General features: G+C 42.3%; 3 protein-coding genes across 3 annotated transcripts; all 3 read right to left on the bottom strand.

Annotated features, from left to right (window-relative positions):
• Window positions 1-792: 792 nt before the first annotated feature.
• On the bottom strand, window positions 793-18,539 carry tfg (trafficking from ER to golgi regulator). Its single transcript, XM_069662993.1, has 8 exons — window positions 18,423-18,539; window positions 16,083-16,296; window positions 15,893-15,976; window positions 11,347-11,493; window positions 10,298-10,465; window positions 10,029-10,175; window positions 2,137-2,229; window positions 793-2,035 (listed from the first exon to the last, which is right to left on the bottom strand). Exons 2-8 carry the CDS (start codon window positions 16,264-16,266, stop codon window positions 1,629-1,631), a joined length of 1,230 nt encoding a protein of 409 aa, XP_069519094.1. The 5' UTR covers window positions 16,267-16,296; window positions 18,423-18,539; the 3' UTR covers window positions 793-1,628.
• Window positions 18,540-18,655: 116 nt separating this feature from the next.
• jagn1a (jagunal homolog 1a) lies at window positions 18,656-20,971 on the bottom strand. The gene is made up of 3 exons (XM_069663585.1): window positions 20,907-20,971; window positions 20,044-20,144; window positions 18,656-19,919 (listed from the first exon to the last, which is right to left on the bottom strand). Exons 2-3 carry the CDS (start codon window positions 20,130-20,132, stop codon window positions 19,457-19,459), a joined length of 552 nt encoding a protein of 183 aa, XP_069519686.1. The 5' UTR covers window positions 20,133-20,144; window positions 20,907-20,971; the 3' UTR covers window positions 18,656-19,456.
• Window positions 20,972-23,165: 2,194 nt separating this feature from the next.
• Window positions 23,166-25,701, bottom strand: col8a1a (collagen, type VIII, alpha 1a). The gene is made up of 2 exons (XM_069663327.1): window positions 25,407-25,701; window positions 23,166-25,102 (listed from the first exon to the last, which is right to left on the bottom strand). Exons 1-2 carry the CDS (start codon window positions 25,699-25,701, stop codon window positions 23,166-23,168), a joined length of 2,232 nt encoding a protein of 743 aa, XP_069519428.1.
• Between the last annotated feature and the right edge of the window lie 554 nt (window positions 25,702-26,255).

The following is a 26,255-nucleotide window of genomic DNA, read 5'->3' on the forward strand; positions in this document are numbered from 1 at the left end:
TCTCAGAAATACGCGCGATGAGACTTGTGACCACAGACACTAACCAATCAAATAACCACAAGCAGCAACGGTGAGCATCATAATCACTTCCGTCACTTGAACGTCATCATGTAAATATAAATATGAATATAGTTATTATAGCGAGAAAGATGTTGGTGCTGGTGTTAGCCTCATATTTCGCAGGTCAATATGAGAGTAATCTAAATTTCTCTCAGCAAAAAGCGTATAGGCTAAGCAGACATCTCAATGATAACATTTTATTTAAATGGTTGTAAAAAGTTGTGTTTTCCTGTTTAAATTTTGACCAGAAGGTGTTATAAAATAAGTATTAAGGGTTTAACTCCAGAGGTAGACATTAATCCAATCGCTTATAACAAATCGCAAACTATGCCAAAGTTGCACTCCATTTTCAGGGGACAAAACCATCTAAAAATAGTGATTTTAGTTTTGCACGTACTACATGAAGAGCAACCTCAACACAGTGCACTAAATTATCTTCAATAAATCCTGTGAGCTCACTTCTTCTCACTCAGTGAGACAGTTTGACACGAACGTCCAACCGCATACTCCCATGTCCCAGCCAACCACAACCCACAGGCAGGAAAGCAAAATAGAAATACCAGCATTACCACAGTTTTCCAGATCTGGGTGGGGGAGAAGAGGAAGAGAGAAGCCAAACTTAACAGAGACATGAACTCAGAAACCACAAAGAGAGAGTGAGTGTTGAGTGAAAAACATACAGGCAACAAAGGGCCAGAAGCAACTCAATATCAAAACAACAAGGAGTCCAAGTGGGTCTCAATCATTTATTAGGTTCAAGAAAAAAAATGTTACATTTTATACATAAACAACTAATCTCACTTGAAGGTGGAATTTGATTTATTAGTAAAAACCAGTGATAAGAGAAAGAGAAAGAGAGAGGAATAGCAAGCTTTACTGGAGGTGATATAAGAAGCTAAACAAAAGAAGCCTTCTGCTTCATGACAGTGGGATCTACGCCTCCCATCAGCCATCACTTAGCTAGTGTTCCCAACATGGGGCAGTTCAGTTTCATTGACGCATCATTAATACCGACATGGTGGTGAAATTGATCAAATAAAGAAAAAACTAAACAAAAACAAACGACAAAGGGGTAACTTTTCATTTCGATAGTGTCGTATGAATTAATTTATACACGGTAAACAACAGGTTCAGATGTCTGTCATTGACATGTATGACAAATGCAGAATGTGGATGCTGATCTCACTCCTAAAATGAAGCGTTACCATGAAAAATAACAATGAACAGTTTGTGCAACAGCCTGTTTTGGTCTCCCAGGTGTGTGCATACAGACTGGTTACATTTTTTTACGATGACGGATACAAGAGGGCAGAGCTGACAGTGGCGGAGAAAATAACACCAGGAACATACTCCGGGGCCAGAACAGAGTGGTATGTTGGAGAGACGGCATACAGACACTAACCATCAGACTTGGGGAGTTTCTTGTTTCATATTTGGATTGATATTTGTACGAGGGAGGGGGAGATGCAGCGCGGTAGTTTCCTGCACCCACTCCAGACAGTTGGAGCCACATACTAGGGAAGGGGTTAGGGGTGTGTGTGAGGATCAGGAACATTCGTTATCCTCTTTTACCGGTATCCAGGGCCTGGCTGAGTGTAGCCCTGGCCGTAAGGGGGGCGGTTGCGGGCATAGGGGTTAGCAGCTCCAGGTGGAGGGGTGCTGCCTGGAGGTGGGGTGTATCCAGGGCGAGGTTGGTACCCTGGGCCGGGCTGGGAGCCTGGCGGCATGCTGTAGTTGGCAGGCTGGGAGGCCTGAGAGGTATAGTTTTGGGGAGGGAAGGCTCCTGGTGGATACTGCTGGGCTGCCTGAGTTGGAGGGAGCTGCTGCTGGCCACCCTGGAAGCCCGGAGCTTGAGCCGGAGCGGGTGCGGGTGCAGCCTGGGAGGAGGGAGGGGGGTAGTTCTGAAACTGCTGCTGTTGCTGCTGTGGCGGCTGCGGGGGGCCAGGCTGAGGGGCTCCGGGCTGAGCACTGTATCCTGCAGAGAGAGGGAGGAAAGAGGGAGTTCAATCACTGTAGAGAGAAGAAAGAGCAGCTTCCTTTTTATCTTTTCTATCCCCGACATTCTTTTAGTCTTACCAGAGTACTGCATGCCATACTGCTGCTGCGGTGGGGCACCTGGTTGCTGAGGCGGGTATCCACCTGGAGCCTGGTACTGTGGGTACACCTGACCTGAAGACACAAGGACAAGCCTTATAAATATTATATACATTCATTTACATTTTAAGTATGTTATACCCAGACACATATCATATTGGTAATAAAGCACATTATATTACATAAAATATTAGTGGAGAAGAGTTTAGAGAAGAGAAAACTCACACCTTTTGAACATCTGGCACATTAATGTTGAATTCTTGTTGGTTGAATTTACACTAAGCTTTTATTGATATTAGATCCAACGTGCATGAAGTAAATAAGCTTAAATGGGGCCTCTGTATCCTCACGAAAACACCTGTACATCTGGTCAGAATAATACACAACCGTTCCAGTAAAAACAGCTGCAACCACTTTGATACAACTATTTGTTGAAATAAGTCCAGTACCCACAAATATCTCTGCTACAATTACAGTGAGAATTGGCTCACTGATACAAAGAGAGCAGCCTGCAGGTGCTGAGCAGATACAAAGACAAATACACAGAGTGAAAGACGCAATCATTCAAATAAGGCCGACGTGTACACCAGTGAGATACTATGGGCACTCAGACATGCATAATTCTGTATCAGGTCAGTAACAGATGTCCTGTGCTCCACCAGGCGTGTCTGTGTTTGCAGACAGCGACTTCCTGTTGCAAAAGTGATGATGACTTCATCTGTCCACACTGCCTACATGCACATGTGGACAACAATGACTCTACAACTCCAATTATCTTAATGATGTGCAATAAATAGTAACTCTTATATCCATTAAAGCCTGGAGCTCCATGTAACATTCATTGGGGTAGCTTGACAATTAATCATTGATATTATGCTAGACAGTGATGCCATTGGACTGTTTTTTATGTTTCATGGAAAACATGGAAACCTTTATTTCTTCTTATTTCAAATTTGCTCATCAGGTTTTCCACTGAATGCCTGAATGTTCAGCAAACATGCAAGGGGCTTGGCAAACTTGTATTCTCCCTTAATGAGGCCTGAATTGTACTCCCAAAATCTCCTGCCTGGCAAGTAAGTTAGGGTGACGAAACATGAAAAGCAAAAGGAGAGCAAAAAGAGAGAAGGAGGGCCACACCCGGGTTAACTAATTTTCCAAGTGCCTTTGGGAGGCCTGATGTTGTGGCACTTGTACTATTTTTGAAAGGCTAAAAAACAGGAACACTGTAAAAGAGACAATAAACTCTTTCAACTTATTTTGTGCCGTCAGAGAACTTCTCAGAAAAAACATCTTATATTTGTAGCTTCTGCTTTTATTGTATGTAGGACAGCTGAAGAGAGACGGGGAATGTGGCGAGGAGAGAGTGGGGGATGGAGCAAATGACCGGCATGCTGGGAGTCGAACCTGCGATCAGTGCATCGAGGACTTTAACCTCTGCACATGGGACGCCTGCTCTACCAACTGAGCAAAACCAGCACCCCAAACATGATCTTATCTATTCAGCTAACACTGAACTTTCTCCAGGTTTTGTTGAAAAACCACATTCAAAAGAATGAGACGGACATGACACCTTTGACATCCAAAATCTAATAAGGTCATCCTTAAAGGGCCAGTTCACCGACTTTCAACCTCAGTCCTATCATGCTATTATGGAGAGCTAATGCCATTATAGCAGAAAATAAATGCAATTTCGCTCTGTGCCTTTGCCTGCAGCACTCAATGTCATTGAGTGGAAAACGGTAGTCTTTCACTCCAGCGTCTCTCGCTGGGCCGTTCCTTTCAGAGGGAGGGGGCGCAATGCACGCTGGGTGTTGTAGGAAAGTAGAATGGGCAAAACCACAAGCTATTTGTACAACTTTCTCCACAGCTATGGCGCCAATTTCAAATATTACTGCTTCTATCAATTATAGAGAACACCAGCTTTGACTGACAGCAGCTTTTTCCAGGAGCAAATTGCTCCTTTAAGTCCAAGTGAACGCTCATGGCAAATATATAGGTAACAGCTCAAGGCGTTCCTGAGTATAATGGTCAATAATGGGACACAATAAATGTACTGACATTCAGACAGCGGACGAAAACATAATGCCTATGGCTCTGCTATGGAGACATAATAAATATGTAATGAGATAAGAGTTGGTTCAATGAAGAAGCAGACCGAAAACAAAGATATTACTTTACATCAGTCTGGGAGACATTTGGCAACTAAATATTTAGCTAGAAACAGTCTACCACTATAGTGTCTTTTGAATGGTATGAAGCGATGTGGCAACCATCTGTTACCTCACTGACAGCACCTTTAAAGAGAACACCGTGGTCTTTATTGGTTGAGAAGGCATGTGTGTTAAATTGGCTTCTTCGCTCTGTAATCCATCATGAGCGTTATGTAAGAGTGATGGAGGGATTCATGGCTTTTGGGGAGGCTATTTCTCTCTAGTGTAGCCGAGAGGTCAGCTACAAACCTGCTAAGTTCACGGGACAAAGAAATGACCACAGGCTCGCTGAACACAAGCTGCTTTGCTTCAGGAGAAAGTCCCCAAGCTTAACAAAATTATATTCACTGGAAGAAAGACGCAGTTGGCTGTAGCTCTGCTGGCCTCCACACATGCCTCATAAAAGGAGTCATGAGAAAATGGTTCCATTTTTGTACGAATATATCACACCGAACACACGTCTGCCCATCTGATAAAGACCCTCACGCAAACGTCTGAGCTGTTGCGGCTGCATGCACGTGTTTACAGTTTCTGTCCTGCACAGATGTTCATATTGCCGAGGGTCTTTCAGCAACTGACAGACACCAGGTTGAAATCTTTACCATCTTCTGGATCTTGTTAGCAGCATTCTTTTGGTAACAACCAAACTAAGTGAGCTTAAGGCTACCTTTTAAAAAGGCCACACATACTTAATTGGCATTAATTTTAAATATTATATTTTCAACAAAAAGAGCCTTGAGGCTCCTGTACTGACAAACAGTCTGCATGGGTGAGAGAAGGGTCGAGTGGGAGAGAGGGATGAGCAGAATCTAGTTTGATGTCTGTGTGTGTGTGCCAACCATCTGCAGCCCTGGATGTAAGAAAAGAGACAAAGAAGGTAAAGGATGAGGAGAGGATGAGGTGTTTGTTGCGTTGTTGGATTTGGAGATGCATCTAACAAACTGCTGCAAGATAACAAGGTTAGAGCTGCCAGGGTGTACAATAACAATACTGTTATCGGTGAGGAATTTACTTGTCTCACACCAGAAGAAGGTCAAACTGCAGATTTGTTTCAGTGCAGAAAAAATGCCCTGGAAGAGAAGCTTTCTGAACGTCAGTGAGGTTAATGCTCGTCTGCACAGGGGCTTTAGTTGAATCTCAGTCCAACATTAGTGAGTGGTGAGCCTCTGTCACACCCCATGTCAAGCTGCGTCGACCTGTTTGTGAAGACTGCATTTGTGCTACTACAACTTGGAATGGTAAAAGCTGAACCCTTAGACCATAAGGTTGCTTCAGTCAATATGTATTAACCCCGAATCCTACACCGATCAGCCATAGCATTATGACCACTGACAGGTGAAGTGAAGAACATTGATTCTCTCGTTACAATGGCACCTGTCAGTGGTTGGGATATGTTAGGCAGCAAGGGAACATTTTGTCCTCGAAGTTGACACATTTGAGTAAAAACGGGCAACTTTGACGAGGGCCAAATTGTGATGGCTAGTCGACTGGATCAGAGCATCTCCAAAACTGCAGCTCTTGTGGGGTGTTCCCGGTCTGCAGCGGTCAGTACCTACCAAAAGTGGTCCAAGGAAGGAAAACTGGTGAACCAGCGACAGGGTCATGGGCGACCAAGGCTCAGTGATTTGAGTAAGGAGCGAAGGCTGGCCCGTGTGGACAGATTCAACAGAAGAGCTAGTAAAGCTCAAATAGCTGAAAAAGTGAATGCTGGTTCTGGTAGAACATTGTCCACTGCTGAAAGCGCCTACGATGGGCATGTGAGCATCGGAACTGGACCACGGAGCAATGGAAGAAGGTGCCCTGGTCTGATGAGTCGCGATTTCTTTTACATCATGTGGATGGCCGGATGAGTGTGCGTCGCTTAACTGGGGAAGTTAGGCACCAGGATGCACTATGGGAAGAAGACAAGCTGGCGGAGGCAGTGTGATGCTTTGGGCAATGTTCTGCTGGGAAACCTCGGGTCCTGCCATTCATGTGGATGTCACTTTGACATGTACCACCTACCTAAACATTGTTGCCACCCAAGCACACCCCTTCATGGAAACAGTATTCCCTAATGACAGTGGCCTCTTTCAGCAGGATAATGCACCCTGCCACACTGCAAACATGGTTCAGGAAGGGTTTGAGGAACACGACAACGATCTCAAGGTGTTGACTTGGCCTCCCCAGATCTTAATCCAATCGATCATCTGTGGGATGTGTTGGACAAACAAGTCCTATGCATGCAGGCCCCACCTCGAAACATACAGGATTTAAAGGATCTGCCGCAAATGTCTTGGTGCCCGATACCTCAGCACACCTTCAGAGGTCTAGAAGAGTCCATGCCTCAACAGGTCAGGGCTGTTTGGGCAGCAAACGGGGGACCTGCACAACATTAGGCAGGTGGTCATAATGTTATGGCTGATCGGCGTATAACAATTCAAATCTGATGATTCTTAGTGGTTACAACAACATGCCCTTTCAATCCTTTCAGTAAACTCTGCAAGGCTGCCAATTTGAGCGCCTACGCAGAGCATGTGCTGACAGACCTCCATAATAGTATCCTTGCATCACATTTGTTTAATCTGGAAAACAAGTCAGAATAAATATAAAACACCATCAAGAACTAGTTACGTGTTAGACAAGAGCGTATGTTGTTGTTTTCCTTGTGCTTGTGTCGCAGAAGGAAAAAAGCTTGCAGCTGACTAACCCTGTGAGGAAACACGTCCTCCTTCAGGATCCACTGAACTCTTATTGAGCCCTATGGATAGGCCCTGCAGCTGTAACCCGGCCAAACCACAAACCACTAGTTCAGTGTAGGAAGTCATACCACAAGTGTGCTGATCCTCAGTGCTTCAGGTGCGGTCATGTCTCAGCAGTGTGCCTGCGCTGAGAGCAAGTTACGAGCCTCGTGGTGCAACAAAAAGGCATCTCCTCTGTTCTTCCTCATTCAGCTCAGCCAAACCACAAGCTGAAAACAATCTACTCCTCTTACTGCAATGTGATCAACAGTACGATATGCTTCACCTCTAAGGCTGCACCTGTCTGGAACTTCCTTCACAACACAAGGAGAAACAAGCCAGACAACGCTTCTGTGTTAAGTGAGATACTTTGGTACTTTGGTAAGGAAATGAACCTGTGCTTTTCCCAGAGCGGTATTAGCAGATAAAATTACCCAAAATAGGTCATATTTGTTTTTGCCAACATGCCGTGTTTTTCTGAATTTATCTTCATCTCTGCCTTGGGTTTGAGTCCAACATGCCTTTGTTAGAGATCTCACACATGGGACAGCTGTGATAAGGTCTGCTGAGTAAGATAAACCCCACGGATACTCTTGTTTACACAGTGTTGAATCCTCAGTGGGGGAAACTTGACATCTTCTCTCACTCAGTCAAATTGGTTTTAAAAGGAGAATGCATCTGAGTCTCAAAAAACAACAAGCATGTGCTTGTAGTCCACACGGTAAACTTGAAATGTGTGAACTTCTTATTACTTTTAAAATGGTGCATGGAAAAGACGTAAAAAGACAACTGTGTGTATGTACTCCACTGTAAGTGCCTGACCACAGTTTAGACAAGACTTAACTCATAAAATCAACATAGTAAAAGTAATAAAAACAGCAGTTTAAAGTGTCTATGATTGAATAATTTCTTGGTTTTACTGTCATAAAAAGTTTTTAAGGTTTTTACCGCAGTGCTGTGTGTGTGTGTGTGTGTGTGTGTGTGTGTGTGTGTGTGTGTGTGTGTGAGTTGAATTTTTTTAGCTAAGGGGGGAAGTTGGCAGACAGGAGGAGGAGGGTTGCCCTGGTGAAACAGATGGAAATAAGCTTGTAGCTAAATCTGGTACTTTTTGAGATTGATGTGGTCTGTAGATAGTCCCTGATACAAATTAATGTAATACAGAACACAGGAGCTCAGTGTTTTTGGTACTGTTTCTTCTTGGATTGTGTCTTTTGTTTTACTCCATGTACTTATATTATATATCTGTACATATTATGGCTGTCACTTTTTCCGAGTTCGAACTGATAAAACTTGATATCGAATTATATCAAACAGTAACACCCCCCTGTACATAGTGGTACATACAGCGCGTCTGAGGTGCACGGTCTTATACTACAAGCGTAGCTCTGTTTTGGGAAGAGCTAAGTGCGTGAGAGTGGGGTGTTAGAGCGAGTGAGAGAGAACGCAAGTGTGTGTGCACGAGTTACATGAAGGGAAGCAGCGGAAGAGCAGAGAAAAGAGTGATCGGAAGCTTTTTAAATCACAGAACTAATGTATAGTTCGGGTATGCTGCTGGCGTACTAAAGTGACGGGAGTCTGTACCTGAGTTTTGAATAATAAAAGCTTTAGGTCAATGTGCGCTTTTGTGGGCAATGTGTTACAAGGACTGTCCTTATGAGGCCGATGATGACATGTTTGAAAGCAGGTGCGCGCTGCGGACGTAGGTGAGGACAGCGGACGAGCAGCAGAGGAGCAGCCCCGCCTACTCCCCAAACAAAGTATCCACAGCCTTATAGACAGAGAGTCGCGTCAGTGGAGGTCCAATACGCTCCATGATCAGCCATTGCGACGTCGCGACTCTCCTTCTATGGCTCTGGAAGTACCGTCACTCACTCAATCAGTCAGTCACATACAGATGTAGGGCTGACCACGGCGGTCAGCCAAAAAGAAAAAAAAAAAAGTGACAGGAGTTAGCCCCGAAGCTAGCTACAGCTTCGGCCCTGGAGTAGAACAACAATAAGTCTTCCCTGTGCTTTCTGACTACAGTCGGGACGCTGAAGCAAGAAAGATTAACAGCGTCTTGGCTTGTTAGTTTCCTCCATTGGTTTGTAGCAGGCAGCGTATTATCGCCATCTGTTGGAATACAAGGCACAGTACTTTAAACATGATAGCATTCTGGGACTCTGGACAGCAGATTACTAATGTGTTCGTGGGCGAGCGTTATCTGCTGTGCTTCAATTTGGAATTCGATCACATCATTACAGGTCGAACTATTAATATTTCAGCAGGTTCAAAGTGACAGTGACCTAATATATATTGCTTCTTTCTATTGTTCTGTTATTATCATTACTTTGGATTCTTTGGATAATTAAATTAAATTTGGTTACATTTTGATTTGTTTGACACAATTCTATAAATCCAAAAAATATAACTACAGACAACCTTATGAATTATGGCAAAAACATAAGAGTGAAGTAATATATCTGTCTGGTTAATGGACTGCTGAACGTACTGCAAGAATGTTTTATGGATGAACTACCGGGCCTGTAAATCAACTCATTCCTGATTATACTCACCAGGGGATGTATTTCAAGGTTTCCTATACTCGGTTTATAACATCCAAGCAGAACTACTCTTGGAAAACAAGAGCTTGGATCGCTCGTTTAGGGCCATGCATTAGAACTCACTCAACAGGAGGTGACATTTTTATGAGGCTGTGTTGGTGGTGATGTAGGAAAAACGTCCAGTATAACAGCACCACTGTTAAATAAAGTTTAATGGCTTAACCACCCACACTGCGAGGTCTCCAACTCCCTTTGGTTTATAGGACATCATCCCATTGTGTTTCTTACAGGGATACAAACCTGGCTGTTTGAGTGTTTGTGTGCTCACCAATTACACAGTTTTAAATATTGTATTTGTGTATTTAGGATTTTGGGAGAAGCTTTATGTGCATGTTACTCACCATCCATGCTAGCTTGGGGTCCCTGCTGTACACCAGGATAGGGAGCTTGAGGCTGGGGGGGCACTCCTGGCTGAGGGGCTGCAGACGAGGAGGAGTTGATGCTGTCAGGGGTCCCTGAGCGCTCCTCTGGTGCGACTGCTGGAGGAGCTGATCAGAAGGCAAATTGGGAGACATAAAGAGATATTATTTAGACGATGACTAAAAACTGAAACAAAAAGAAATACAATAAATTCTGTGCATGTTTTTAAGCATTGGATATTGTACTATACCTGGAGCCTGGTCCTCGCTCAGGCCGAAAGCGGAGATGACATTCTTGCTGACCTCGTCCTGGTTTTTTAACGGGTCGAAGGCTGACATGCTGGCTGCGCTGACTGGAGTGGCCTGTTTCAGTGTGGGATCTGCTGTAACCACTTTACCTTCACGTCCATCCACTGATTCTGCAAACACGGACACAGAAATAGCTTGAGATCTAACAGAGACGATGAAAGAACGTGGCGATAACACAACTCATTATGTTTGCAACATTTTGCAAGAGCTGAGTCAACGATAGAAAAGACCTGCAGTACGTGTTTAATGAGGGTGTGAGTTCATTTAACAAACTTTGGCTTTTAAAAATGAACACAACCAAAGCCTCATAAAAGACTGATTATAATGTCGTGTTTGACTAAGAAAAAACAAACAACCCACCTGTTTTTCTGACCATTGTGCCAGATTGCAAACTACAAAACACCCTTGTTGATTCCATTCTAGCCAAATCACATGAATATTTACTTGGTCAGAATAGGGTACTGCATAATGTTGCAGCTCAACTAAACAAAGTCACACATGTTCCTTGTGTGAGGGAAGGGTATTTTTATTCTAAAAATATGCATATTTGTGTGGGTGTGAGTGACCACGATCAAACTGGACTGAACCAGTATGTCTGCAGTTCACAATTAAAGCTACAAATATAGCGTGAAAGGCCAGGCAAATCTTCATATGAAAAGGGGGCTATTAAATTACTCCAACAATAACTGAATCTTATTAACAGCCCAAGTCTGGTGCCAGTATCCCTCTTCGATATAATTGTAAAAATATGTTTTTTTTGTTAAGGAGGCTGTGCGATCCTGATCCATGAGATTTAGGAACATTGCTGTGATCTAAAAAAAAACATCAAACCATCTGAACATTTTTTTTTTTGTTTTTGCCGTTATTTGTGGTGCACGCTCAGTTTATCAACATGTTTTTAAGATGTTTTTAACTCATTATTTTAGTTTGTGCATGGATGTTTTCCCTCATAAGTTAAACCAAATGTATTATAGCTTATAGTGGACCTTACCACTGTCGGGTGCTGTAGCAGCCAGACCAGGCTCTGTGGGGGGCTCCAGGCTGTCCAGGAGGTTGTTGACTTTGTTCCTAAGCTCGATGAGCTCCCTGCGCAGATACTTCACCTGACTAGACTCCAAAGGCCGCGGCTGACCATTAACTGTGGAAGACGAGAGATGAAGAAGGAGGACACAAGTGGGACAAATTAAACAAATCTCGTGTTATTTGTTTGGCACGTCTTTGCTCGGCTTCGCACAGCTGACTCCACTTGTGTGTTTGACCTCAAGGAGGTTGATGGATAGACCTCGGCTCGTGATCGCTTTTACAGAAGAAAACAATCGCCTTGTCTGTGCCATTATTAATGGGCCATTTTTGTACATTACTGAATCTGGACCTCATTAGCCGCGCTCGTTTCCCACTTGGGGCAATGTTTTCTTGAACTTGAACTTCGTGTTCAGATGGATCACGGTGTAGATCTGGGTTATGGCCATGAGTTCTTAGGAATATCTGGGTCAGACAGAAATGTGTCAGCAGCTCGGCAGATAACCAAACCAAAAGGAGGAGGAAAATCAAACATGAGATTGTAGAGGACGAACAGATACAAAATGATTTTGGTGAAAAACACCCAGAGCAAGCCAAGAACAAACTTTGTTGTTCACTCCATTAGACATTAGTTTTAGCGATTAAACAGGATTAACAGTTTATTTATAGAAAGTTCCTAACAAAAAAAGGTCAATTATACAGTAATATCTGCTGATGTAAAACAAACACCAATTTGAATTATGCAGCTCACTGGTCTGGAAAAGGGAGTGTATATTACAAATGATGATCTGTCCCTGATGGTTCTGCCGGTTCCACACTGTGAATACCTTGGATTACAGAGATCATCCATCACATGGTTGCGTTCACAAAGCCTTTTACAATAGGGTGCAGCTAAGTTGACAGAGGGAGTGAGAGCTTCATCATCCCACCCTGTCAGCAAGGCATTTAACTTAGAGCTGGTTTGACGGACTTGTGCTGCATTCCCATGGACTCAGGTAGACGGCAAACCTGGTGTCTTTTTAGTGGACGACAACAGGATGGTAAAAATAGGTTAGGAGAACACTGACCACTGTAACGGTAGATAGCAATGTCATCCAATGTTAAAATGTTGTAACTTTTTCCCATCATTTGCACCTAATTTTAAGTAGGTCCTTCACACAAGGAGAAAACACAGGCTACCTCTACAACTAGGAGCCAATTAGTTTGATGCAACATCACACAGTCTCTTTTCCAGACAAAGATAAAAAGGGGATACTCCAACTGCCGTTCTCTTTTTGCTATCTTTGTTGGAATAAATGAAGAACCTTCAGATTTTGGATTTTGCACTTGGAATATGACGAGGGAACTGCCTTTAAAGCTACAAGCATTAATACGATACATGAAAAGTTTGTATTTATAGATCATACTCTTTTTTTTGTATATAACACATGATCACCATCGCTGTTTCGTATTACAGTCCTGCATTTGTTTTCCTGTGACAGAAAAAGTCTCTCTGCCGTCTACCAGGGTTGTCACGGTAACCGCATGACCGCAATACTGCTTTTTTATCATAGACCTATTATAGCTTTCCTTATTAAAAATTCCCATGTTCAATAAATAACTGAATTAAGATGTGAAAAGGTCCTGTTCGCTTAAACGCCACGTCACATTCACAGGTCGCTGTGGCGGCACATAGAAAACGGTAGAACCTGAATGCTGTCAGGTTTCAAGTTTGCAGAACACAAATTTGGAGATGCAGCAGTGAGGCACTTCTCAAGAGAGTGAAAGAAAAAGTAAAACTGAACCTCTGTCTGAGAAAGACTGTAAAAAGGGCGGTATATGTAACGGCAGAAGGAAGAAGGTAAACCATCAGCACTGTGCGCATGGAAATACAGTGCTGAGTCTCTGACTGTCAGTTGATCAGGAGGAAGGATAAAGAAATTTACACCACAATGAGTGACAGGAGGGTCAGGAAGGCTGCTTGTGCTGCTTTATAGATGATAATAAAGTTTAAAAAAAAATGTTAACCAACGTGTAATTCTCCGTCTCTCACGCAGCGGGCATGGGGCGGCGGTTAACCACCGAACCACAAGGAGGCGTTAGTGTTTCACTGTGGTTAGAAAAATTCTGTACTGTGACAGCCCTATGTCTACCATCTGCCTGAATCAACGTGAATGCAACATTAAATGATGACATTTCTTTTTTTTAAGGGTCAAACCAAATCTTCCGACTTAGGGGGCCTGCATCACATGTGCACCAATTCAAGCTCCTATTTTTGCACTACAAACCGTGTTGACGGGGGAAACTTCCATCCCAACAGAATAAGAGCAATAATGGAGATCGCTGCACATTCCTTCCTCTCAGTTTCTCTGTTTCAGTGGATAATACTAAACAGAGATGCATCGGGGTCATGAGGCTCTGCGCTCAGACACAAGCCGCCACGAGATTCCAGCTACTCCTGCTGGCTTTGAATCTCCACACATGTCCGAGAACATCACTAACACGTGAGGTCGTGACATGTAATGTTGAGCCAGCACTCAGGTTTGTTTGGGAAGAAGTCCAGTTTTGTCTTTTTTTTTAAAGAAAGATCATACAGCTTCTTGGCTAATAATAGCAGCAGAAAGAGGAATGCCTGACGGGGAGCAGAGCAGAGGAAACAACATCATGTTGTCATTACAGATCCAAGGGTTAGCGTGTGTTACTGTTATTCTAACTTTGTGTGAGCCTTTTGGAGATTCAAAATCTTGTTTAGGTTATTAAATTTGTCAGAGACACGTCCATGGTGGGCTCTGGTTTTGGAGTTATTTTGTTTTTCCAGCTGATAGCAATATTCTGATATTGTTATTTAATTTTCAAGACTCAATATCTTCAAGTTGGACTTTAATTCATGGCTACGTTCCCATACCGGTGAATCTTTACCGCATCTTTATTTCCTGGCAGAGTGGACGAAACAGCTCTAAAACATATGTTCGACTACTAAACACTGGGACATATTCCATTTACAAGCATTTACAGGACAAAGAATTATTCATGAACTTAAACAAAACCAAATGTGAAGAAGAATTGGCCTGCAAGGAGATATAATCAATGATGAAATCAAGTTGCATATTATATTTTTTTGTGTCAGATTTTGCTTTTTTGCCACTATTGAAAGTAATCAGTACCAGGAGGCGAGTCTGATCAGGACAACTCAAAGTCAGCTGGGGAAGGCTCAAACAAGGCTGCTTGATTATTACTATTTATTGCAGCGGAGATCAATTTCCTTGTCAGTATCTTTTCTTTTGTTTGTGTTGGTCAGTTTTGCTGTGAGACCATTTTTATGTTCTGCAGACAACTCGAGCGAGGGGAGACGTGTGTTGCTTGGGATCATTCACCGCTCTTCGAGTGTTCACGTGGACGCACATCATAAAACCAGGCGCAGCTACAACTAGCGTGAGTTAGTTAAGTGTAAATTGGAATGAAGAAGTTGGTCGTAGCTAAGTCGGACGTGAGAGGAAAGACCTATTTCTTTAGGCTTAGCTGGTACACTCGGCTCCAGGTGACTCTTCTGATAGGCTGGTATTGCTTATTGGTGAATGAAAAATACTTAATCATTTACTTATAGTGTGTATAGTATCAACTTTGCTTTAAAGCCCACAAATTCTGTAAACGGCCTAAAACTTCAACAGCACAGACATAAATATCAAGAATAGCTTGAATAAAATAAACAAGCAAAAAAAAATCTTGACATAAACATGCTGTGACACCATGTTTATATCACATATTGTGTTGTTTGTTAATATCTTTTTGTTAATGTTTGTTTTTATCAAGTTTTAGAAATCAATGTCAAGCAGGCACCATCTGCTTATAGTGCCGCTTGTAAATGCCATGTGAACACTGGGCAAACCTGTTTTTGTGGGGATTCTTTCTCTAGCAATAATAAAAATCATACTCTAGATTAAGTATTTATTGATTAACACCAAATTAACTGTAAGTACTGAATGTAATTTCTGTCAAAAAAAAAAAAAAAATTAAAGACATCTTTGTACACTGTGTTGCTAATATGCAGAAAAACAGGCCAACACCTATTACAACAGGGTGAGGCTAACTGGTTTGGAAAAGTGATTAATCCTACTCCTGCCTACCCCTGAAGTCACATAGCTCTACAGGCCTACTGGATGACTGTGGACTTCACTGGGTTGGGACATATTTAAGATTAAGATTAGGAACTAGTATAACTGGCCAGAAAAGGCTTTTGTGAATGCATCCATGTCCCGCCTGTCACTTTGCTTGTTTGCTGAACTAGCGCTAAGAACACATGGGAATTCCACCCTTATTCAGCCAGAAGGGAGTGCTGACAACTTTTAGGAGCAGATAGGAGCGGAGGTTTGTTGTTGGAAACTTTGGCTGGACTGCCCTCCAGTGACTGCTTACTGTAACAGCTGTGGGAAGCATCTTGGACTACAATTTGTGATGATGTCACTATCACATGACTCTACAGGCTTACTCCTAGCTGTATATGCCTGAGCAGGGGCAAGAGAAATGAAAACATATCTTACCAAACAAAGTCAGTTTAAGTATTCTACTGCACTGGATGGCGAAGGAAAGGTCAGAGCTGTCAAATATGGTGATGAGGTCATCATCTAGAAAAATGGAAAAGAGAGTCAAGATGGTTCACTGAAAGGTAGAGTATCGCTAGCAAAGAAAATAGACTTCATTTTGGCAGAAAAGGCCTGTTCTCTGGCTTACCTTCATCCTTGTATTTGATGGTAACCTCGTCATTACTCTGCAGCTTCCCCCTGAAAACACGCTGCATCATCAGCACTAGCTCATCATAAGTTATGTCTTCATTATGGATAGGGATGCGCCTGATGTCGTCGCCCAGCTGGGCTTTAATGATCAGCTTCCCGCTCAGGTCCAGCTGGCCGTTCATGGTGCCGTCCGACCTCTTCTGCTCCCACCGCTGGACAGGGTCAGAGGAGAAGTAATTTTAACAACAACCAACTAATACACCCCTATTGTCCAAGCTTTACTTATTTCCTCACTAAAGTTAACATTAATAAACCAATATGCTGTACCCCACTCAGACTGCAAACATATGGTTAAATAATGACACTATGATAACAAACAAAACAATGAAATTGAAGCCCCCTAAAAGACTCGGTCTATGTAAGTAGGTTAGCAGGTCAGGGAGGGTGGTTGCTTTGAGAGAAGGTATCTATGATTAAAATATGGTCATATTTAAAACCTCAAGTCCTTGCCAGGTACTGAAGGATTCTCATATTATCTTGATATCATCTTAACATCATTATCTTACCTTCAAAATCCAATCAGGACTTCTCCTATGCTGTAACAAGGTCACACAGTTTCACCTGAACGTAACAGTCTAAGGGTCAGACATCATCTAGTGAGGTGGCACAGACTGTTCTCCTAATAGACTTTGACCCAAAATATCAATTAGTTTGATAAGACTGTTAAAGCTACTATGTTTAGAGAGTCTTTTAGAAACATACAATGGGATCATGCGTTTGCTTGACAGAGTTGGACTTGTTTGCCACCTCATTCTAGATGTGTACTGTAACTGTAAGACCATACAGACAATCAAACAAGTTAGCCTTAGCAGTCTGTGATAACTGTGAACAACTGTAAACATTAGGTCAGCCGAATCGGTGGTCAGTTTTAAACTGCTGCTAAACACTCATTTGTAAAGTGTCTTGAGATAACTTTGTATGTGATTTGGCGCATATTGATGGTTAACGTTTTCATAAATTCTGCCTGTCTGTCTGTACATCCTTCTTGTATGTGTGTATGAATGTATGCTTGTTTCAGGTATTTGTATGTATGTATACATGTTGTATTTCTTCCTGCCTGTGCAGGATTTAACTCGTGTACTCTCTCTTGTATGTAAAGCACTTTGTGACCGTGTGTTTTAAAATGTGCTATAGCCCTTTTTCCACAGAAGACTTTTTAGCATATCAAAGTAGGAAAAGTGTAGGTGTTTATAGTAGCATTGATGATGGCTGTATTCCAGTTAGCTGCTTTAATTTCACCATCCTGGTTGTGTGCATGCTGACTGCCTATCATGGCTTTCTCAGACACCTGAATACAACAGAACCATTGTTAAAGTTATTATTAACGCCTGTGCGTTTCCTCCTGTTAGAAGTCAAAATGTCTGCAGTGAGAAAAGCACATACAAATAAAGTGTATTATTATTATATCATTATAATTTGACGTATTTAAATGATCGTGCCATGCACCACCAGTTGGATTAACTATGACGTTACTGCTGATGTTTGAGGCCGGACAATATACAACCCTGGATTTAATTCCAGTTATGCTGCGGCTTTGGCTCTCCTAGCCAGATGAATAATTGGCTGGATGCTAGGGATTGTGTGGTAGCTAACGTTTAGCATTGACTTATGGTTAATGGGGACAACGACAAGCTGATTTCTACCGAGACTGGCTCTAAGAAACTAACGATTTAGGCAACATAAAGACACGTTCTTGTGACTGTATCAAAAGGCTAGCTAACGCTGATTGTAAAAACACGCAGAGTCATCTGTCAGCGGCCCATCAACAGCAAACTACAGACTGCTAACGTTTTCAGGGCCGATTAATTATTGTGACGATAATGGATATATACACAATTGATGTGGATTAACAGCTTCAATGAAGTTAATCTTCCATTGTTTCGCTACATGAAACAGTCTGTCTTAATTTCACTTTCACCACAGAACTAGTCGTCAAAACAGTTTCCTGTGTAACCGGTAATACATTGGATTAGCATTCACTGCTAGGTAAACCAGCACTTTCTTAACTTTATAATGTGCTATCTTTGTCTTCTTTGAAGTCAGAACATCTTTCAAATGACAGTAACTTCCTACAAATGAGTCTCGACACCTGTTTGGGCGAGCTAGCCAAGCGTTAGCTCACTGCGTAGTGAACATAACATTAATTGCTAGCTAGCAATTTAAACACTTAGCTTGCTAGTTAGCAACATAACACCCAAATGGGGAGAGCATAGAAGCTGCTGTAGAGATAAAACTAAATCACATACGACTGGACCCCAAACAAAATAAATTATTTTACCTAAATCAGACGACTTGACCCGGCTGTATTTCACAGGTATCCCCAAACCGTGAAATCAAATCAGTAAGCTAGCCTAGCTTAACCCGGGTGCCAGCATCAGGAAGTGTCCTCCAAACTGTCAACGTCAACCAGTACGTGGCATTCATTGTGCGCAGTCGCAGATCACCTAGAACAAAGTGCGCTATGATTGACTCAGCTAATTGTAAAGATAATCAAACATCAAATGTCACAAGTTAAAGAGCAATGATTTTATTTTCATTTGATTTACAATGCATATTGTATTCATGAACACAGGCTTCATAAACTGGCTTTCTGATGATGACTGAAAATAACTAATAAATAAATAGACTTTTTTATATAGCACCTCTCATACAAGGGGAGTAGTTCAAAGTGCTTTACAACAAAGTAAATAGGAGAATAAAACAAATCAGGCTAATTAAAACAAGTGCAAATACTGCATCATAGGTAAATTAGATGACTAGCACACACAATCAGAAAAATATCTCAAACCATAATAGCACAGGCAGCTTTTGTGGTTGCCACCTTTCTTTTTTTAATGGCTTTGATAATAGATTGCGGAAGGTAACCTTAATAGAGGAAGCAACACCTGCAACAAAGGTAAACCTAATTTCTTAAATAAATACACAACAAATGTACGGGTAAACTGTGCCTGTTTGAACATTTCCACCTCAACCGTGTAATTATATATGTATAAAAACAAATAAAACATGTCCTGGTTCTCCTGAATAACCAGCCTTTCTGTATGGATAAAAGTTGCTGTATTGACTCATTGATGAAGAGAGCGCAGTTTATGTGCTAGACACTCATCTGCTTTAAATAAATAATGGTGAATAAATATATAAATTATACTTCATACTATATTACTTTTAAATCTTTGTGTCAGTGAACAGTTGTAGTGAAGGTATGTTACATGAGTATGTTAAAATAAATAGCATATGTAAGATTCATAACTTACATAACTTATATATAAAGATAAAAACACAGTTTTGCCCAGTCAGTGTTTTCTCACTCCATTACTTCTTCTTCTTCTCCTGGGTGGTGTTGAACCATGAGTCTAACAGCTTTTTCATGTAATACAACTGCCAGGCATGCACCTGAACAGCAACCACCATGACGAGGTACATAACAGTCACTGCAGAGAAGCCAAAAATGAAGCGATAGGCCTTTCCATGGCGGTAGAGCTGCTGCGCTACAGGAAACATCTCCATTCCACCATATATGAGCGGTGCCACGGAGAACAGCCCTGCACTGATCATGGATAGGACCAGATAGCTGATATTATTCTTTGGAAGTGACAAGCTGCTGCAGAACAGAGGGAGGAGGCTGAGCAGGTAGGGGTACTCCCACTGGTAGGGCATGGAAACTGTGTCATGCGATATCAGGTTAAAGTGGCTGACAGTCATCTGAGCCGCCACCAGGAGCCAGATGATAAGGTGGACCACATTTAACTTTCGCACCTCTGACTTTAGGGAAGCACTGTAAAAAAGATCAGAAATAAATGACATGAATTACTGATCTTGCGGTTATTGTTGCTATTCAGAATTAAATTCAAACAATCATATTTAATGGGAAATATCAAAAATAGATATAAGATACTTGCCTCATTTGGTAATGTGGGGCTATCCTTTCTCTGTGTTTGAAGTCACTTCCATTGGTACCGACACTTCTAGGTCCAACGCGTGATGTCATGTTGAGGGAAAGCTACAAACACACAAAACAAAACCTATTTCAAATTACAGAGTGTGGAAGACCAAGGCTTGCAACAAACTTTTTGTTTTAATTGTTCAATCATTTGGTCTATAATATGTCCAGAAACAGTGAAAATGGACATCACAGTTTTGAAATGTGATGTCTTCAAAGAGCGTTTTTGGCTGATATCCAAAGCCCAAATACTGTACATGTTTAAGGATGTTCAACCAGATAAAACAGATATGCAGAAAATCCTCACAACTGGAAGATGAAACTATGTAAGGTTTGGACACTTTGATTGAAAATGAAACAATTAATCAGTGATCAAAATAGTTGGCAAATGTTTTTCTTTTGATCGAATTAACTCGTTTCACTCATTTTACTTGCTAATATTAGGCTACAATTTGAGCTTGGACACATAGGGCAGCTAAAACAACATAGCCCACAAAATATGATCTCATGGGGAAGAGTAAACAATGACATTAAATCAACATTAATAAGCCAGCCCGTTGTGTAACTCTGATACCAAGGGGCTAAAGACTATTGGATTTTAAAATGGCTAAATTCAGACAGATTGGCTGGGTTAGTTTACCGATTTAAAGCAGGCTAGCATGTTAGCTGCTAGTGCTAGCTAACCTACTTCAACATTACCTTTAAAAATACACGTACTGTATATTGGGTATGGCGTCGTTATATCATCAACAATGAAAACAGAGTAAAACATCACGTAAGATTTCGATTGCTTTCAGAGCTCACCGCTCCGTATTTCCTTACCGTCGAGCTGAGCTTCTTGTATGATGTTGTACAAACAAAAGATGTGATATATGGATGTGATATAAACGGCTCTGCGCATGCGTAATCTTGCCCAAAACACCTCCCCCCCGCAACATCAGCATCCCTCATCCCAGCACAGAGCCGGTTGTAAGCAATTTGAACCGGAAATGGCCACTTTATCGTTTCAGTCAGTCTTGTATTTCAGGGGTACGTTTCTCCGAACATTTTTTCAGTACAACTTTGACGTAGTATATTATATCTGAAGCTCTCTGGGTCTTCTTGAGATGTGTTTTTAAATGACAGAAATTGTACAGTAGAGCTGGTAAAATGACATAAAACATTAACGGATTAAAGTTACCAACCAAACGTGCATTAATGACATATTTTGTACCTGATGAAGCCACATTAGTTAATTCACTCATGGGACTGATATTTTAAGCTCAATCACATCTCATTAATTTAAACAGGAAGTAATTAATGTTCCATGCTTACTCAAATTTGATTTATTTGCTTCCTGTGAGATTAGAAATAGAGACTTCAACAGCAGTTTTTATTAAACATTTTTATTTAGAAAAAACATGAAAAATAAAAACACACAAAGCATTAAGACATAAAATCTTTGGTTAGGACAATCTTAGCACCATGGTTAAAAGAAGAAATACACATTTAATTTCCTTTAAATTGTGCCATGTTTATGTCCTTGCCATTGCATGTAGGAGATCAGCAATAAAATAATAAATATTGACATGAATGTTTTAATTGCTGAAATATTCAATATTAGCTTCAAGTCCATCTGTTATTTTTTATTTCCCCTAAACATGGCTGCAGGACATACTGAATTTAGAACACAAAGGATGTCGTGGAACTTCATTTCTTAACACCAGAGGCACAGGACAACAACAATATATCATTATTAAAACAGTTTCATTTCAAAAGAACAATCTATAAATTGTTTCCAAATATGACACCCTTTTGTGTATAATTATACTTCCACTCCAAATGATAATAGCAGGATTAACTGGAACACTGGTCAACAGTACATGTTCTGATTATTGTCATGTGCCACTTACGTATATGTGTATAACCCTGCATCTTAGTTAGTGACGCAGAGATGATGTATAGTGTTGACTTTTCTTTATATGGTGTTATAATGTGGAGCATGGAGTATGGAGTGGTTTTCATAGTTCAGGGCAACATGGTGTGTATGTTTGACCTTTGTGTTTTTGAGCATAAAACATAAACCTACATGGAAACATTAAAATACACATTTAATATTACATTCTTACTTTATGAATCTCACTCACGGGAGCAATTGTCTTTCGGCAACATATATCATGCGTGTGATTATTTACTTTTAACCATCTAATTTTGTGCCCCTACAAGCACATCAATTGCTACCCCCCAAAACCAGTACAGCACAGTTCTCCACAGTTCCTCGATAAGGCCTTCATTCCCTTTGATGTCATTCAGGTTGCTCCTACACTGTATTTTAATTTAGTGGTCATTCGGAAGCCTGAGATATTGTTAATCAGACCACGACCAGAAATGAATTTTACTTTACATGCACAAATGGCTAAAATGCCAACCTTTTAATGATTCTCAAAAGATCATTTTACATGATGGCCATTATCAATAGGGATGCAATAACTGTATTTATACAACGGTATACATGCAAAAAGATTAAATAACCTCCCAAAAAGAATAAGCCTTCATGTTTTCTACTTAAATTCACATTCTTCACCACATAGGGTAGCTGCCACTTTTGATGAGGGGCAGGGATGAAATTTGAATCTTTTTTTACAGTTGAACTAAAATTGTGTAGTTTGTTGTATAATTTTTTTGCATACATTGAACACATTCCCCTTGTTTGTTTTCGCCTGGCAACAAGTTGTTGGTATCTATTAATCCTTGTGTGTGTTTTAGCACTGTAGATATAAAACATCTTCAACCACTGTTCTTTGATTGCACTTTTATACATTCTATATAGCTCACGGATGTAAAAGAAAAGATCTTTGCTCTCCCAATTATGTGACTATAAGGCTATACAGTATAAAAGCTGCTGTATATGCATACTGCATACCTCAGATATTCCTTTTATCTTCGCCCACTCATCTCCGCTGACAAGATCTATGTTTTGTTGACTTTTGATTACCAAGACTGTTCAGTCTTAGGTGGTTTAAGATCATGTTTTGTTTAATGCAAAAAATATGCTCCCACTTTGTACTCACTGGGGCCTCTTTCTCTCTGCAGTTTGTGGTTTTACATTGGATACAACAAATAACCGGAGAAGGAGGAGTGCACATATTGCCCAGCATAAAGTCCTGAGGCCTGATCTGAGGGCAGCTGAATATACACAGTGTCACCAGGTTGTAGAGGTATTACCGCACTCCCTGATGCTTGATCCAGGAAACCCTTCTTGTATTCATCATATGTATACATCACTGGCTCGTTGTTCCTCATCAAAGCCACCCACACATTAGCTCCTTTGCAATGAATGTGGTAAGCAAAGTAGTAAATGCCTGGCATGTCGCAGGTGAATATTCCTGTCTCAGGGTTATAGTTTTGGCGACCATTGTACAAGAGCTTGTCAAAGACAACTGGAGCTCCCACAGGTGGAAAAGGAGTTGTTACTATTGCTGTAAATGCTGGCATTTCTAACCCACTGGCACCCATTACTTCTGCCCCATTGCCTCCATACTTGCCCGTCTTACCATAACCACCAGCCTTAACACCATCAAGCCCAGGGCCCATCTGAGAGAGCACTCCAGCCATGTCAGGAGACAGACCAGTTGCTCCAGGTGGTCCCGGGGGTCCAGGAGGGCCAGGCTGACCTGGTTGTCCAGCAGGTCCTGATGGGCCCTCTTTGCCTGTTGGACCAATGGGACCAGGAAGACCCGAAGTCCCCTCACCAGCAATGCCTGGTGGACCAGGTTGACCGCTATCTCCTTTTAGCCCTGGAAGACCAGGAGGCCCAATTGGACCTGCTGCACCATCCATTCCAGGGATTCCTTTAGGACCTTGAGGTCCCAAATCACCAGGTAATCCACCTTGTCCTTTTGGCCCGGGAAGTCCTGAAGGACCAGGGTTACCAGGTAGACCTTTATGCCCATTGTCTCCTTTGGCACCAATTGGTCCTGCAGGACCTCTAGGTCCTGGCTCTCCCTGCTCTCCAGGCAGACCGTCCTTCCCAGGTAACCCAGGAGCACCACGTTCCCCCTGAGCTCCATCAAGTCCTTTAGGTCCTCCTTCTCCACAGTCTCCTTTCAGACCAGGTGCACCTAAACCTCCTGGGGGTCCCATAGGGCCCTGATGCCCTGGTGGACCATTTGGTCCAGGGGGTCCAAGCATACCAGGTAGTCCTCCATGGCCCTTGTCTCCTTTTGGTCCTGGAGTTCCAGGGGGCCCACCCATACCTTTATCACCCTTTGGTCCTGGGAGTCCTGGTTTACCAAATCCTGGCAGTCCTGGCTTTCCCGGCAAACCTGGTGGTCCTGGATGACCTTTCCCACCTGGCATGCCTGGCTGTCCTGGTAAACCATTTTGACCTGGCTTTCCTTGACCAGGTAGACCTGGTGGGCCGGGCTGTCCTCCGTCACCAGGTGGCCCAGCTGGTCCTTGCTCTCCAGGATGCCCTTTCTCTCCTGGTGGTCCCTGTGGCCCTGGTGCCCCATTCAACCCTGGTTTTCCAAAACCAGGCAGCCCTCTTGGACCAGCAGGTCCTGGGGGCCCTGGAAAGCCTTTGTGACCAGGCTGTCCTGGCAAACCCATCCCCTTGTCTCCTTTGGGTCCCGGTAATCCTGGCAGTCCTGGCAGACCTTTGTGTCCTGGCTCACCTTTGGGCCCAGGCTGGCCTGGTAATCCCTGTACCCCTGGTTTACCTATTCCTGGTAGCCCAGGTGGTCCTGGGGGACCTTGAGGCCCTGGCTGTCCAGCTGGCCCTTCTTCACCTCCAGGGCCCATTTCTCCCTGGGGCCCCGGCTCCCCACTTCCTCCTGGCTTGCCTTGAAGTCCTGGCAGACCTGGTTTTCCCACTCCAGGCACTCCTTGGGGACCAGGAGGTCCAGGTCGACCCACAGGTCCTGGCTGTCCATTCCCTGGAGGTCCAGGAGGTCCTGCAGGTCCCTCTGGCCCAGCTGGCCCAGCTGGGCCTGGCTCTCCTTGGGGAATTCCCTCAGCACCACTCGGGATTGTCTGACCTGTGAGGAATGAGATAAACATCCAATCAGAAATTATTTTAAAATTTAAAAAAATAAATTGACAAAATGTGATTTATCAATTTGTCAAAGGGGAAAGCACTGACGTGCACACACAACTGACACTCATTCATAAAACGCCCTATAAATATTTTCTTCTCGGGCACTTAAAGAAATAGTGTAACAAATAAGTGAAATAAATATTTGTGCTGTTTTGGTATGTTTCTCATGTCACATGTTCAAGATCTGTATGTATATTCCTCGAAGAATGTTGATTTCTGTTGGTTGGAAATGTTGACTTTCTTACCTTTGTCTTGGCCACCATTATATCCGCCCCCTTTACGAGGATTTTCTTTGCCCTTGTGCATCGGCACCTGGGGTAGTTCTTTCCTGTAGTGGGGATACTGCATGTAGGGGACCTCTTTGCCAAGGTACTGCTGTTGTGGAAAGCCTTCCTTTCCCATGCCCATGTGTTGGAGGTGCTGCATAGGCTGGTATGGCTGAGGGTGTTGCTTGTGTCCATAGTATGCCCCAGCACTCACATATGTGAATACTACAAGCTGTAGCAGTGCAAGGAACATGGGGGTAGGGAGGGGAGGCATGGCCAACGCCTGTATGAAAGGTAGAGATGACAAGATATGAGAGAAGGCTACATAATCCTGTGCATCAGTAAGTAGAAACAACATTGTTGTGGTAGCAGTTTAGCATTTCTTGAGATGTCATTGGTCAGTGCAAAATGTAGGGAATGAGAGGGAATGCTCTGTCTCCCTCTGGTGGATAAACATTGGAACTACACATTGGTCTTGTGTTAGTGATATCAGTCAGTTACAATTACCATGAGGGAATGTAGCCTTTGTAATATGTGCATAAACCCACAAAAATCAGGAAGCCTATTTTTCTCTATGCCATTTGCAATTAACAACATTTTAGCAAGAGTGAACTTCAAGTTATTTTACTTTTACACAAAACTGCCCCCATAAAAAAATCATAAAACAAAGATGCCAAATGACTTTATGACTTACTTATATGACTTGACCTCACTGGTTTACCTTCAATACCTTTTAAATATACTATGAATATAGAAGAGTGATAACTAAGTGCCTCACAAAAGGTCAACCACAACTACTGCAGTAAAAGTAAATGTTAAATATCACAA

This window comes from Semicossyphus pulcher, unplaced genomic scaffold (assembly GCF_022749685.1).
Source record: "Semicossyphus pulcher isolate SPU_LCO1_2020_fin unplaced genomic scaffold, fSemPul1.0.p SCAF_15, whole genome shotgun sequence".
NCBI lineage: Eukaryota > Metazoa > Chordata > Actinopteri > Labriformes > Labridae > Semicossyphus > Semicossyphus pulcher.

What these genes read in the sequence shown, in the direction of transcription:
- tfg (XM_069662993.1), bottom strand. Translation starts at nt 16,266, where the DNA reads ATGAACGGCCAGCTGGACCTGAGCGGGAAGCTGATCATTAAAGCCCAG. An exon ending in TGCTACAGCACCCGACAGTG is followed by an intron (nt 10,466 to 11,346) that starts GTAAGGTCCACT and finishes CCGTGTTTGCAG; the next exon opens with AATCAGTGGATGGACGTGAA. An exon ending in GAGCGAGGACCAGGCTCCAG is followed by an intron (nt 10,176 to 10,297) that starts GTATAGTACAAT and finishes CCTTCTGATCAG; the next exon opens with CTCCTCCAGCAGTCGCACCA.
- jagn1a (XM_069663585.1), bottom strand. Translation starts at nt 20,132, where the DNA reads ATGACATCACGCGTTGGACCTAGAAGTGTCGGTACCAATGGAAGTGAC. An exon ending in GCCCCACATTACCAAATGAG is followed by an intron (nt 19,920 to 20,043) that starts GCAAGTATCTTA and finishes TCTTTTTTACAG; the next exon opens with TGCTTCCCTAAAGTCAGAGG.
- col8a1a (XM_069663327.1), bottom strand. Translation starts at nt 25,701, where the DNA reads ATGCCTCCCCTCCCTACCCCCATGTTCCTTGCACTGCTACAGCTTGTA. An exon ending in TAATGGTGGCCAAGACAAAG is followed by an intron (nt 25,103 to 25,406) that starts GTAAGAAAGTCA and finishes CATTCCTCACAG; the next exon opens with GTCAGACAATCCCGAGTGGT.